General features: G+C 43.3%; 1 protein-coding gene across 1 annotated transcript; it reads left to right on the forward strand.

Annotated features, from left to right (window-relative positions):
* Window positions 1–9,407: 9,407 nt before the first annotated feature.
* On the forward strand, window positions 9,408–11,172 carry slc25a37 (solute carrier family 25 member 37; the record flags this gene model as incomplete). The annotated part of the gene is made up of 3 exons (XM_084457108.1): window positions 9,408–9,636; window positions 10,073–10,129; window positions 10,643–11,172. Exons 1-3 carry the CDS (start codon window positions 9,414–9,416, stop codon window positions 11,170–11,172), a joined length of 810 nt encoding a protein of 269 aa, XP_084313234.1. The 5' UTR covers window positions 9,408–9,413.
* Between the last annotated feature and the right edge of the window lie 1,580 nt (window positions 11,173–12,752).

Raw genomic sequence — 12,752 nt, forward strand, 5'->3', positions numbered from 1 at the left:
TTAATTATTGAGAGATTCCAGGGGGAAACTGTGAGAATGACTGTATCGGCACAACAAAAGACACACTGCAGTAAATAGTTGCTTCCTGAGGCTCCTTGGAAAGAAACCAGAAACATGTAAACAATAGGTGCTAGAAACTGAAATGGCAATTTAAGATTTAAGACAAAATTTGAATGATGAATATAGGTTATGCCTGGAAAAATAGTATTTTATTCAAAAAACACTGTTTGTATAGTGCTTTTCAAGGTACCCAAAGTCGCTTTATATGTAAGTATTTTTATTTATTTATTTTTTTGTACTGCACAGCAGTTTTTCATCTCGATGATGCATATTGTCGCATTTGTATATTTTCGCGATATCTCGTGGTACGATATCTCGTCACACCCCTACCATTTTACAATAGTAAATACCTACATTACTGATTGTCCCCCACCACATGAAATAAAGGGGGGCTGATATTAATTTGACCCCTATACATTAGTGCGTTTGGCATGTGTGCTGTATGTTAGTGTGTGCTTGCATGTGTTCTTCATAAAAAATTCATTTTTCCCATTGCCAAGTACATTTTGCTTTATACATAAAATCTCAGTCTATTCTACTCAGGAGCTCATCTACTTTCTAAATCCTCAGAGCTTGAGATGTTTAGTACAGTAGATCTTTGGGTGCTCGTTCTTAGACCCTGAAGAATACATTGAGCAGATCCACTATATGGCAGCAGTAACACTATACAGACAGCAGAGGGCGGCATAAATCATGTTTCGGAACACATTCCGGAAAGTAAACAAACTGTGTTGTGAACACATTTTAAATGGACAGTAGATTAATATACTATTTTATTGCATGGCATTTTTCCAATTCAATTCAGTTATTTAAATCAAGAGTGCATATTGATGAACATGTAGCCTACAATACATGTAAATATGCCAGATTGTAGCCTGGAGGCTAGTTTCCATCTGGAGTCCATTTAGGCAGGTTGATGTTACAAAACAAAATTACAAGAGGTACAGAAGCAGTTAAAAATGTATAATATATAAAACATAGAAAAATAGCATGCAATTAAAAATGGTCACACTGTTGGTTGGCTCTAAGCCACACCTTTAGATGACCCTTAAAGGTGGCAGGAGTGTCATTCTCTTATGATTAAGGGGAGGCTGTTCCAGATTGCGGACCCCTTATAAGATAGAACGTTTTGGCTGAAAGAGGTTTTTCTAAAGGTAATCACACAGTCTCCATTGTCAGCCGCTCTTGTGAGCCGAGTTAGGTTGGTGATGGATCTGTATTTGATAAACTCATTCAAAGGGCGTGGCGCTAGACCGTGAAGCACTTTGTAGATCAAGCACACAGAGGAGAAATAGCTGACATTTTGTATTTTGCTAAAATGTTGCAGTGGTGATAAGTAAAATGTTTTCTGTCAAGAATTTGTAAGGCTTTTTTGTATAGGAGTTCAACTGGTTTCAATGTTGTTGCACCTGACATAGACCAACTGGTTATACAGCAGCTCAGATGTGATCACTGATAGGATCATAGAGCGTAGAAACATCAGGGCATCTGCATCAGATGAGGAAATTATTACTTTTTTTGACAACATTTTCACATGGTACTTGAAGGAGAGTTTGGAGTCTATGAACACACCTAGATATTTAAACTCGTTAACGACATCCAATTATTCTGCACCCAAGAAGACCCAGAGTGTGTGAGCATGGTGGATGAAGACAGAGTGTGTGAGCATAGTGGATGAAGACAGAGTGTGTGAGCATAGTGGATGAAGACAGAGTGTGTGAGCATAGTGGATGAAGACACAGAGTGTGTGAGCATAGTGGATGAAGGTTTTTACACATGTTTTCATTACATATTTTTTGTCCTACAGAAACTTAAAATCGCTCAAGGTTATTTTTGTATTAGCTATTTTAATCACTGATATTCTAATTCACTACTTACTTTCGAACAAATGTTTAAGCTACATTAAACCAAAAATATAATGTGCCTACAGTATATGTCGGCTCAATAGATAAATCTAAACTAGAAAAGCCCATTCCACTTCACATTCAACAACTGTACATGCTGACGACATGCATTATGGGTAGGATGATAGACTCGCTGTGCCCTGGTTTCTTTTGGCCTTCTGGGAAATTAAGTGGAAACTATGAAAGCATAACGTGTCCAGATTCTGATTCAGTACAATTCCACACTTATAATGTAAATGAATGAAAGATTGGTCATTCATAAACTTTTAAGAGTTTGACTTAAAGGTTGATGTGGTGCTGCTCCGTGTTAAAGGGCTAGTACACACCCTAGGCTAATTCATATGACTACTGTTCACATGACTAGCAGTGGGGGAGAGTGTGTGCAGGTCAGGGGGATGGGATAGACTCAATCAGGCTATGTAGTAATACATAGCCATCAGAAAGAAAGAAGTAGCCTTTTGAGTTCTCTTATTTTGTTTTAGTGTGCAAGAGATCACAAAAATAGAATAGAATAGAATAGAATATACTTTATTGTCCCCTGAGGGAAATTTGTCTTGGACTCGTTTGCTGCACAAATCAACTCTATACATAGAAACAGAGGAGGACAACACATCACATGTCTCACATACATATACTACACACAACACATCACATGTCTCACATACATATACTACACACAACACATCACATGTCTCACATACATATACTACACACAACACATCACATGTCTCACATACATATACTACACACAACACGTTGTCCACAACATATTACACATACAAAACACATGACACATATTACTCACAACACATTATAGAGATCCACTATCGTTGTTCTGGATAAGCACAACTTTGCTCCTGTTGCTGCTAATTAGTGTGGTTGACCCGAAGGGCAACACACTCTACTTGGTCAACTTTATTTGTTTGTTTGGATCTAGAGGAACCCCAAAAGTTTGCCACGCTACTCCTCCCACAGTTCTAACGGCACACACACACACACACACACACACACACACACACACACACACACGAGTCATATGTCAAATCGACCGGCTTCATCGGGAATCATTTGCTTCCTCATTGCTAAGCAATATCTTTGATAGTTTAATTTATATTAATTTATTAGTGAATTAAAATTCCCCATTGACTTGAATGTGAATAAAGAAAATCTCCAGTTCAAATATTTTTTTATCTCAGAAACCTTAAGGCCTACAGTTACCGAAGAACTACAAGTGCATGCACACAACATCCAACACACACATGCACACACTCAAGACACACACACACACACACACACACACACACACACACACACACACCATACACACACCCAACACTAAGTAATAATGACAGAATGGGCAACCATACTTGCAATTTCCCCAAATTGCACATTTCTAGTTTTGTCACTGATATTTTCACCACTATTGACTGAGGAGGAACAGTATAGGACATTACAGCGAGGGGTCACTTGCACCCTCATGGCATTTGGCAGAGAGAAGCACAGTCACATATTACACTTCATATACAATGTCTTCATCAAGACTGAAGTGTCAATGTCAATTGGGTGATACATTTAGAAATATGTATTACAGATAGCTGAATATCATAAATTGAAATCATGGTTACTAGGCTACATTAAAGTAGCATCATATCCGATTTTGCATTTAGGAAACCATAAACCACCATAGGATAAATATATTTCCACTAAAAAGGATGAAACAGAACATTATGTTGTCTTGTATGTATTGTACTGCTAGTCCTTTTGAACAGATGTTATCTGATAAGGGAACCACAACACCACTTATCTCTAACTCCACCCTAACAGCAGTCATTGCCCATTGCCCATCCCATTCAAAAAAGAACACTTTTATTTCTGGTTTGTACAACTGGTTTGTACAGCAAGGATCTTAGTAAGAAAGTGAGCATAGTACAGTGTCATTACACATCAGTAGACCTACATTTCATTGAACTACGGAAACCAACTGTTAGCCTAATCCTTTTTATCAGTAGGCTACATAGAGAACACAGTCTACAGCTCTCAGAGGCCAAGGTGTGAGAATCCTTCAGGAAGGACAATGCTCACAAGGCTGCTGGTCCTGATGACCTACTGTACCACCCTGTCGTCCTGATGGCCTACTGTACCACCCTGTCGTCCTGATGACCTACTGTACCACCCTGTCATCCTGCTGTACCACCCTGTCGTCCTGATGGCCTACTCTACCACCCTGTCATCCTGATGGCCTACCGTACCACCCTGTCGTCCTGATGGCCTACTGTACCACCCTGTCATCCTGATGGCCTACTCTACCACCCTGTCGTCCTGATGACCTACTGTACCACCCTGTCGTCCTGATGGCCTACTGTACCACCCTGTCATCCTGATGGCCTACTGTACCACCCTGTCGTCCTGACGACCTACTGTACCACCCTGTCATCCTGATGGCCTACTGTACCACCCTTTCATCCTGATGGCCTACTGTACCACCCTTTCATCCTGATGGCCTACTGTACCACCCTGTCGTCCTGATGGCCTACTGTACCACCCTGTCATCCTGATGGCCTACTCTACCACCCTGTCGTCCTGATGACCTACTGTACCACCCTGTCATCCTGATGGCCTACTGTACCACCGCGTCGTCCTGATGGCCTACTGTACCACCCTGTCATCCTGATGGCCTACTCTACCACCCTGTCGTCCTGATGACCTACTGTACCACCCTGTCATCCTGATGGCCTACTGTACCACCCTGTCGTCCTGACGGCCTACTGTACCACCCTGTCGTCCTGACGGCCTACTGTACCACCCTGTCATCCTGACGGCCTACTGTACCACCCTGTCGTCCTGACGGCCTGCTGTACCACCCTGTCGTCCTGACGACCTACTGTACCACCCTGTCATCCTGATGGCCTGCTGTACCACCCCATCGTCCTGATGGCCTGCTGTACCACCCTGTCATCCTGATGGCCTGCTGTACCACCCCATCGTCCTGATGGCCTGCTGTACCACCCTGTCATCCTGACGGCCTACTGTACCACCCTGTCATCTCTGATGGCCTGCTGTACCACCCTTTCATCCTGATGGCCTACTGTACCACCCTGTCATCTCTGATGCCAACAGGAATCTTTAAATGTCTAACTCCATACCTACTGGAATGAGGAACCGATTAATATTGATAAGATACTGTAAGAACAAGCGATGACAAGAATTCCAATGTACCTGTACCCGTACTTTTTACACATGGCAAATAAACGATTCTATTCTATTGTTTTCTATTGTTTTCTATTCTATTCTATTCTATTCACTGAATAAATGCCCGTGATGGATAAACTGTCAATTCAAGAGCGCAGCGTCTAACGGAGCTACTTTTCATTGGTCAATACCAACTGTGGGTCCCGCCTTATTTCCCGTGTTTCTCGCTTCTCATTGGTCAAACTCCCCCAGCGGCACGTCGGTCTCCTACTGACGTCATCACGGCGCTAGGAGCCCAGTGATGTTGTGGTTGTCCACGCCGCCCAGCTCCGGTGCACTTCAACCTGGAATAACGCTCTCTTCTGGACAAATCTCATGGAGTTGAGAGCAGATCCGGTGGTGGCAACCTTGGAGATGTCGGAGACTACAAGTATAGATGCTGAGTCCTCGGAGGAAGACAGTGAATATGAGAGTTTGCCCCCCCACGCCTCTATAGTGACCCACATGACAGCAGGAGCCGTGGCCGGGATCCTGGAGCACACGGTCATGTACCCCGTGGACTCGGTCAAGGTGGGTCTGCTAGATCATCATTATCCAGCTGCCAAACATGCCCAACCCAGCTAGGTGATCTATTTATGATGGGTTTTCATTCTACTTTCCAATCAACCACAAATGAAAAATGCATGCTAGTTTAGCTGCTAGCAAACTTGGACGAAACCAGGGGTCTAGCCCAGCTTAGCTTAGCTCACTTTAGCATTGCCATACGTGCTGTAACGTTACAGGAGAGTAACGCTGGTTGAGGTGTTACTGTACGCAAATTGGCAATTTATAATAAAGTTAGCTTATTTAGCTTGTTAGCTTTTTGCTGCCGGTAGGATGTTGAGATTTGTTGAAGACTGTTCATAGTAATGTGAGGTCCTTCCCTTGGAGTCAGTCCTCACTGTCCAACAGGTGAACATAGTGATAGAGGAATAGATCAGGTGGCAACCCTGCCCCTGCTCAGGTTTTGATTTGATTTGATTTGATTCACTTTATTTATCCCGAAGGAAATTAAAATGCCACGTAGCTCATAAAACAGCCATAAAAATAACACAAGACAACAATACACATATACATTTGTATTGTGGGTGCTAGTCAAAGTAGTCAATGTCAGAGAGATCATTTGCAAGCTGTTGAGATGCTCATTCAGTTAAGTTTTGAGGCTGATACGTGTGTGAGACTGGACATTGTTGGTCTAAGTAAATTAAAATGCATGACACTGTACCTGGTGGTTGTGTGTCCCTTGCTGTGTCCCCTCTATTGTTTAAATCTTTCAGCACAGTTCACTTGTTTATTTTAGTCTAATCTATTCATTTGGCTTGCTGGGTAGCCTTAACAGTCAGTCATTAACAGAAAACACATGATGTCCTAACACCCATGTGAGTTTATCTCTTATAATGAGATTATCTTGCCAAATTAGACTTCATTTCTGTTCAATATGCTTACAGAAGTCGCCACCACATCCTCTAATACAACTAGGATCTGGGCATCACACTCTCAATCTAATACTGATGGTTTGGACACCATAGAGCCACACAAGCACACAAAGACAAAGCCTTTTTTCTTGAAAGAGGGTAAAGGTTTGTGGACTAAGTGTGCTTAAATATCCATTACTTTGATTTGCATTGAATATGCTATTGAATGTAGCCTAATTATTATAAGTCATCAATGTAATTATTGACAAAGTTGCTTTGGATAAAAGCGTCTGCTAAATCACTGTAGTGTAGCCTAAATGTAATGCTATTCACGGGTAGTGTTAAGAGATTGCTCAGAAGCTAGTAAACACATTTGGAAACTCCATGATGAAGAAAGAAGCTTCCAGATTGTTTCCCTGTTTGAAGACGGATGGAGTCTTTTCATTTCACTTTAACAAGGAAGGAGATGATTATAAGACTAGTCTATTGTTTAGATAACAATGGGCCACGCGGTATGAATGTGACACCTAGGCCTATGCCCGGCTTTTTGGTTGTGTGTGTGCGGGGGGGTGGGGGGGGGCGTTCTGGGCAGTAGTCAAAATTCTGCTAAAGGATGTTATCTTTGTGGAACACTAACCAAGGGTGTGTGGGTGTGTGTGCGCGTGTTTGCAATCAGACACATGCAGAAGCAGGGTGTGCACACATCTCTTCTGTAGAGCTGATTAACTAACTGTCATGGTGACTCTGCCAGGACAGTAACACGATGCACTGCTCTTGATCTTTAGATATATTTGATCTCTCCAACACAGTTTGTCTACTGAAAAGCCTGCGTTTTACAAACACAATTACACACTCAGGTATCCTCAGGAATGTAGGCCTTTAGTTCTCAGAGCTCAATGATGATTGGGTGACCTTAACCCTTTGAGTACTTGAATCTCATGTCTTTTCGGACTGCTGGTGGATGAACAGCATCAGTACCTCCAGACACTATCCAAATTGAATACATTTGCTTACTACTGTATATTTATTGTTGGACATTGTAACGTGAAGTGTAATATGATGTAAATGTATTAGTTGGGGATTCCCCGATGCATTTTGCTTCATCCAGTCCTGCTTTTTCCTTCAGCCCAAAGGCAGGAAGAGCTAGTGTGATTTTTTCCACTCCAGTGCCAAATGGGCTCGGCTCCTCGTCCTCCTACTCTCTCATGAAAGGTGTCATTAATGTTGTAAGTTTAGTTTCAAACCACATTCTTTGCATATACAGTAAGAGCTTAGGACAATTGGTTTATCACTGGCATATGATCAGGATTTCTTATGAAACGTTTTTTTTTCCGTAGGCCTGAGCATTTAATATGGACGCTTTTTTACTTGATTACTTGTGTTACAATTGAGTATTTTTCATTTAGAATTCTCTGCACTAGTAAAGTATGTCCTAAGCGGTGAGGAATGCATTTCTTGGCAGTAGAAATGTGCAAACAAATGACATGGCCTATTGTGTGATGCAGCAATTATTTTATATTCAGCTTGATGTTGTTTTGAAAGAGAGTCGTTGAACCAATTGTGTCAGGGTATCAGTACGATCTCGATCTCTTCAACACCTCTCAGATACGTGGAAAAGGGAAAGGGTAGCCATCTGAATGACCAGAGCCATGCTGTCACTCTGGGACGCGCCAATCAGGATAAAGTCAGCTTTGTTATGTCAACTGGGTTTGAGACGGAGACGAGCAAACCTTTTGCTAGGCTGAGCATTTTGATCATCATTATGACAAACCGTAGAATGTTTAGGATCAGTTTCTGTATTTTAATGTTTTTACTAAAGTTTGTTTCAATTCTGCATTAGAATTCTTGTCATCACTTGTCCTTAGTGTCTTATCAGCACTAGCCTAATCGTTCCAGTCCTAAGTTCCAGTCCAGCTAAACATTTAACGGTTCCCAAACTGGCAGTTTACTATCTCTGTAGGTTAGCGGTCTATCAGTGTTACCCTGGGTGGGGATAGGCCGGTTGGGGTTGGGGTGGAGTTAGGGATGGGTATCGAGTTGAATTTCAAGAATCGATTCGATTCAGATTCACAAGGTTTTGAATCGATTATCACGATTCGATTCGATTCAATATCGATTCGGTTAGTGTTACTAAAACCTGTTTTTTTTTAGCTGTAACCTTAATTACATGACTGCCAAGTTATGCAACACATCAATACTAGGGCTGGGTATCGATACTGATTTCCAAAAATGAATGTATCATTGAATGAATTAATGAACTATTCATTCCTTCATTTATTCATTCATTCATTAAATAAAAGATCGATTTTGGGATTCATGAATCGATTCTGAATCATTTGATTCAGAATCGATTCAGAATCGATGAATCGATCTTTTAAACCCAGCCCTACTATCCAAATATACTGGCGTAGTGGTGTATAAAAACAGCTGCCTTGGCCCCCCTTTCCAAGACAGAAACCACTCACTGACACAGAAACGCGTCGATCCAGTGTCCCTGGACATCACGGATCTGGTCCAGGTGTCTGCCTCCTCTTGGCCACTCAGTTGTTTAGGGATTCTGTCTTTACTGACCACTGGCTGCTGGTAGCGTACCCCTGACCGACACTAATAAGTTACGTTCTCTTGTTCTTGTTCTTGTTCTTGTTCTGGCCCTCGGGTGAAACTGTTTTTTTGCTTCCCTCTGGAATATGTAGAGGTGGGTCGTATGCCCACCTCCCTTGTTCTCTGTAAAGCGCATTGTGTTGCCTCTGTGTATGAAATGCGTTATACAAATAAAGTTTGATTTGGTTTGTGTGTGCAGACCAGGATGCAGAGCCTGCAGCCGGACCCCCAGGCGCGGTACAGCAGCGTGTCGGAGGCCCTGAGGAGGATCATCCGGACAGAGGGGCTCTTCAGACCGCTCCGGGGCCTCAACATCACCATGATGGGAGCAGGCCCCGCCCACGCCCTCTACTTCGCCTGCTACGAGCGCGTCAAGCGCACCCTCAGCGAGGTCATTCAGAACGGAGGGAACAGCCACATAGCCAACGGTACAGTCATGTCCTCCCATCCACGGGCCATGTCTCCCACACCCCCGCCAGTCCACCACAGTCCACCATTTTGTTTATTTGAGAAGAGATGATGCATATCAATCAACAAAATATTATGTAAATACACCAGATTTAGCCAGAAGGCTGATTTTCATCTGTGGTCCCTGGCCAAGATGTTATAAATAGACATCCTAAAATGACACAAGATAAAAGTAAACAATAACACAGCATCACACAGAGCATATGAAAGACACAGTTATAAAGAAATACAAATCAAGGAAATAAATACACATAATAGCTAAGGATTTAATTAAAATTATGTTATGGATGATAGTTGTTATTACTTACTTGCTGTGAGTTTATGGTATTATGAATCACTATTATAATCACGATAATGTCCGTGTGACATTCTGATTCTGGTCTTGGTCTCTCTCAGGACTGGCAGGTAGTGTGGCCACCGTTCTGCACGACGCTGTCATGAACCCCGCTGAAGGTAAGACCGTCACAGTAGGCTTGTAGGGGGGGGGGGGTGGGGTTGAGAAATGACTAGAATACGATCTGTGTTGTACGGAAGAGCATTAGGGCCAACAGCTGAGTTTTTTTTTAATTTTTTTTTTTATAAAGCTTCTGAGTTTAAAGTCAGAAATTCTGACTTTTTTCTCAGAAGTTATTTCTGACTTTTTTCTCAGAAATTCTGACTTTAAAGTCAGAAATTGAGTTTTTTTCTCAGAAATTCTGACTTTAATCTCAGAAATTCTGACTTTAATCTCAGAAGTTATTTCTGACTTCTTTCTCAGAAATTCTGACTTTAAAGTCAGAAATTCTGAGTTTTTTTCTCAGAAATTCTGACTATAAAGCCAGAAATTCTGACTTTAAACTCAGAAGCTTAAAAAAATAACGAACTCAGTTGTTGGCCCTAATGCTCTTCCGTAGTGTTGGACTCTGAGACATTGACAGACTTTTTCCCCCGTCTCTCCGCGTCTGCCGTCGACGGCCCGTCGTCCAGTGGTGAAGCAGCGGATGCAGATGTACAACTCCCCGTACAAGGGCCTGTGGGACTGCATTCAGACGGTGCGCCGGACCGAGGGGCTAGCGGCGTTCTACCGCAGCTATAGCACCCAGCTGACCATGAACATCCCCTTCCAGGCCGTCCACTTCATCACCTACGAGCTGCTGCAGGAGCGGCTCAACCCCGACCGGCAGTACCACCCCTCCAGCCACATCGTGTCGGGCGCCGCCGCGGGCGCCATCTCCGCCGCCATCACCACCCCGCTCGACGTGTGTAAGACCCTGCTGAACACGCAGGAGAACGTGGCGCTCAGCTCCGTGCAGACGAGCGGCCACCTGTCGGGCATGGCCAACGCCTTCAGGACGGTGTATCGCATCGGGGGCATGTCTGCGTTCTTCAAGGGGGTGCAGGCGCGGGTCATCTACCAGATGCCCTCCACTGCCATCGCCTGGTCGGTCTATGAGTTCTTTAAGTACTTCCTGACCAAGCAGCAGCAGGAACACGAGGCCGGCGCAGGCACTGTCTGAGGACGCCCCGATCGGGTCCTGAGGCTCGCGGCTCCCTGCCGAATCAATGCAGAAAGCCTCTGAACGGAGAGGCGGCGTCGTGTCCTCCATGTTTGTCCGTGTGCCGTGTTGTAATAATCTGCCCGTTCTCTCAAAGGGAAGTCGCTGCAACCGGAGGAAGTTTCAGTACAGTTGCTGTGGCAACGGTGGAACATGGCGTCCCTTGCCCTTCACTTATACCTTCACCCGAGCATTTGTACGTTTTCGCCGCGCGATGTAGCCCATTACAGGAGCGGGGGCTATGACAAGAACAGGAAACAGGAAACGCACAAAGGTGACTCGTCCTTCTGGAAAAGCAAGATAAAAATGGCTTCTTGCAAAAGGCAGCACTCCTCGCTTCACAACACACCCAGTGACTCCTCCCACCGCACTCCAAACTCTGACACCGATTGGGACTGTATATGTGATTATGTTTAGCTTAATTTATATGTTTATAGATCTGATGGGAACTTTTTTATTTATTTTATTAGCTTTACACGGCCTGCATTTTATGGATTGGGAATAAACACATGGCAGTGTGTATGTTTTATTTCCTTGTGCATTCCTTAGTTTCACTGCACAGTAAAATACACAGTTGCGCTTTTAAAGTGCCTCTTCCAGTAAGTGTTGACGGCTGCCTCAGCTTCAACTCCTTTTGTTCCCCTATGGAGAAAAATAGATCAGATATACATGGAACCACCCTCACTGTTTTTACCACTGTCATCAGAAGGACTTATCATCTTTCTGTAGATGAATTCACTAGGAGCTCCTTACCTGGGGCCACACAGGAAGCAGGATTAACCTGGGGAACAGTGTAGTAGCAATTAGCAATTAGCATGTCAGAACCAGATGTACCAAATAGGATCCTGTAGTTATTCTTCCTCTTTCAGAGGGGTTGGCGATGGATTCATACAATTTCTATAACTGACATTTGACTCTGCTGATTTCCCATCATGAGTTGCTTCCACTGCTGGATTTTGAAATCCTGTCACACGTTGTATCATGCATATGCGCAAGCATCAATTTTTAAGCCTAAAAATAATAATAGTTGGTGTTTTTACATGTTGACCACAGGAAGTGATTTGTCATTCTGAGAGGGCGCTCTCCCTCTCACTATCAAAGACGTTTAGGCCATGACGGCCCAAACATTTGCCTTGTTTGAGCACAGTGCTCTTGAATACGCACAATATTCGTAAGCAGAAGTGTACATTATATAAATATATTCTATGTTGCAGAGTAAAGGCAGCTTTTATATATTTTTGTGACTATTTCCTTCGTTATGCCGGTCCCAGGGTGGATCAAACAGCCCCAAGCCTGTCCCATGCTGCCTCAACCCTTCACTCCGTTACATCTGTGATGTGCTTACTGTATAAAGAAATATTCTGCTTGTTGTACAGTGTGGATGGTTTAAAGCTAGGGATTATTTGACATGAAATGGGCATGTTTTACTGCCATATTGGAACAGTTCTCTGTGTTCTACACAGAAGACGGGACATGTGGGCAGTGGGCGTTTACCTCTGTCCAGGTAGTCAGTGGAGTTGGACTAACAGACCAGATCAGCT

Source organism: Borostomias antarcticus (genome assembly GCF_949987555.1).
Source record: "Borostomias antarcticus genome assembly, chromosome: 23".
Taxonomy (NCBI): domain Eukaryota; kingdom Metazoa; phylum Chordata; class Actinopteri; order Stomiiformes; family Stomiidae; genus Borostomias; species Borostomias antarcticus.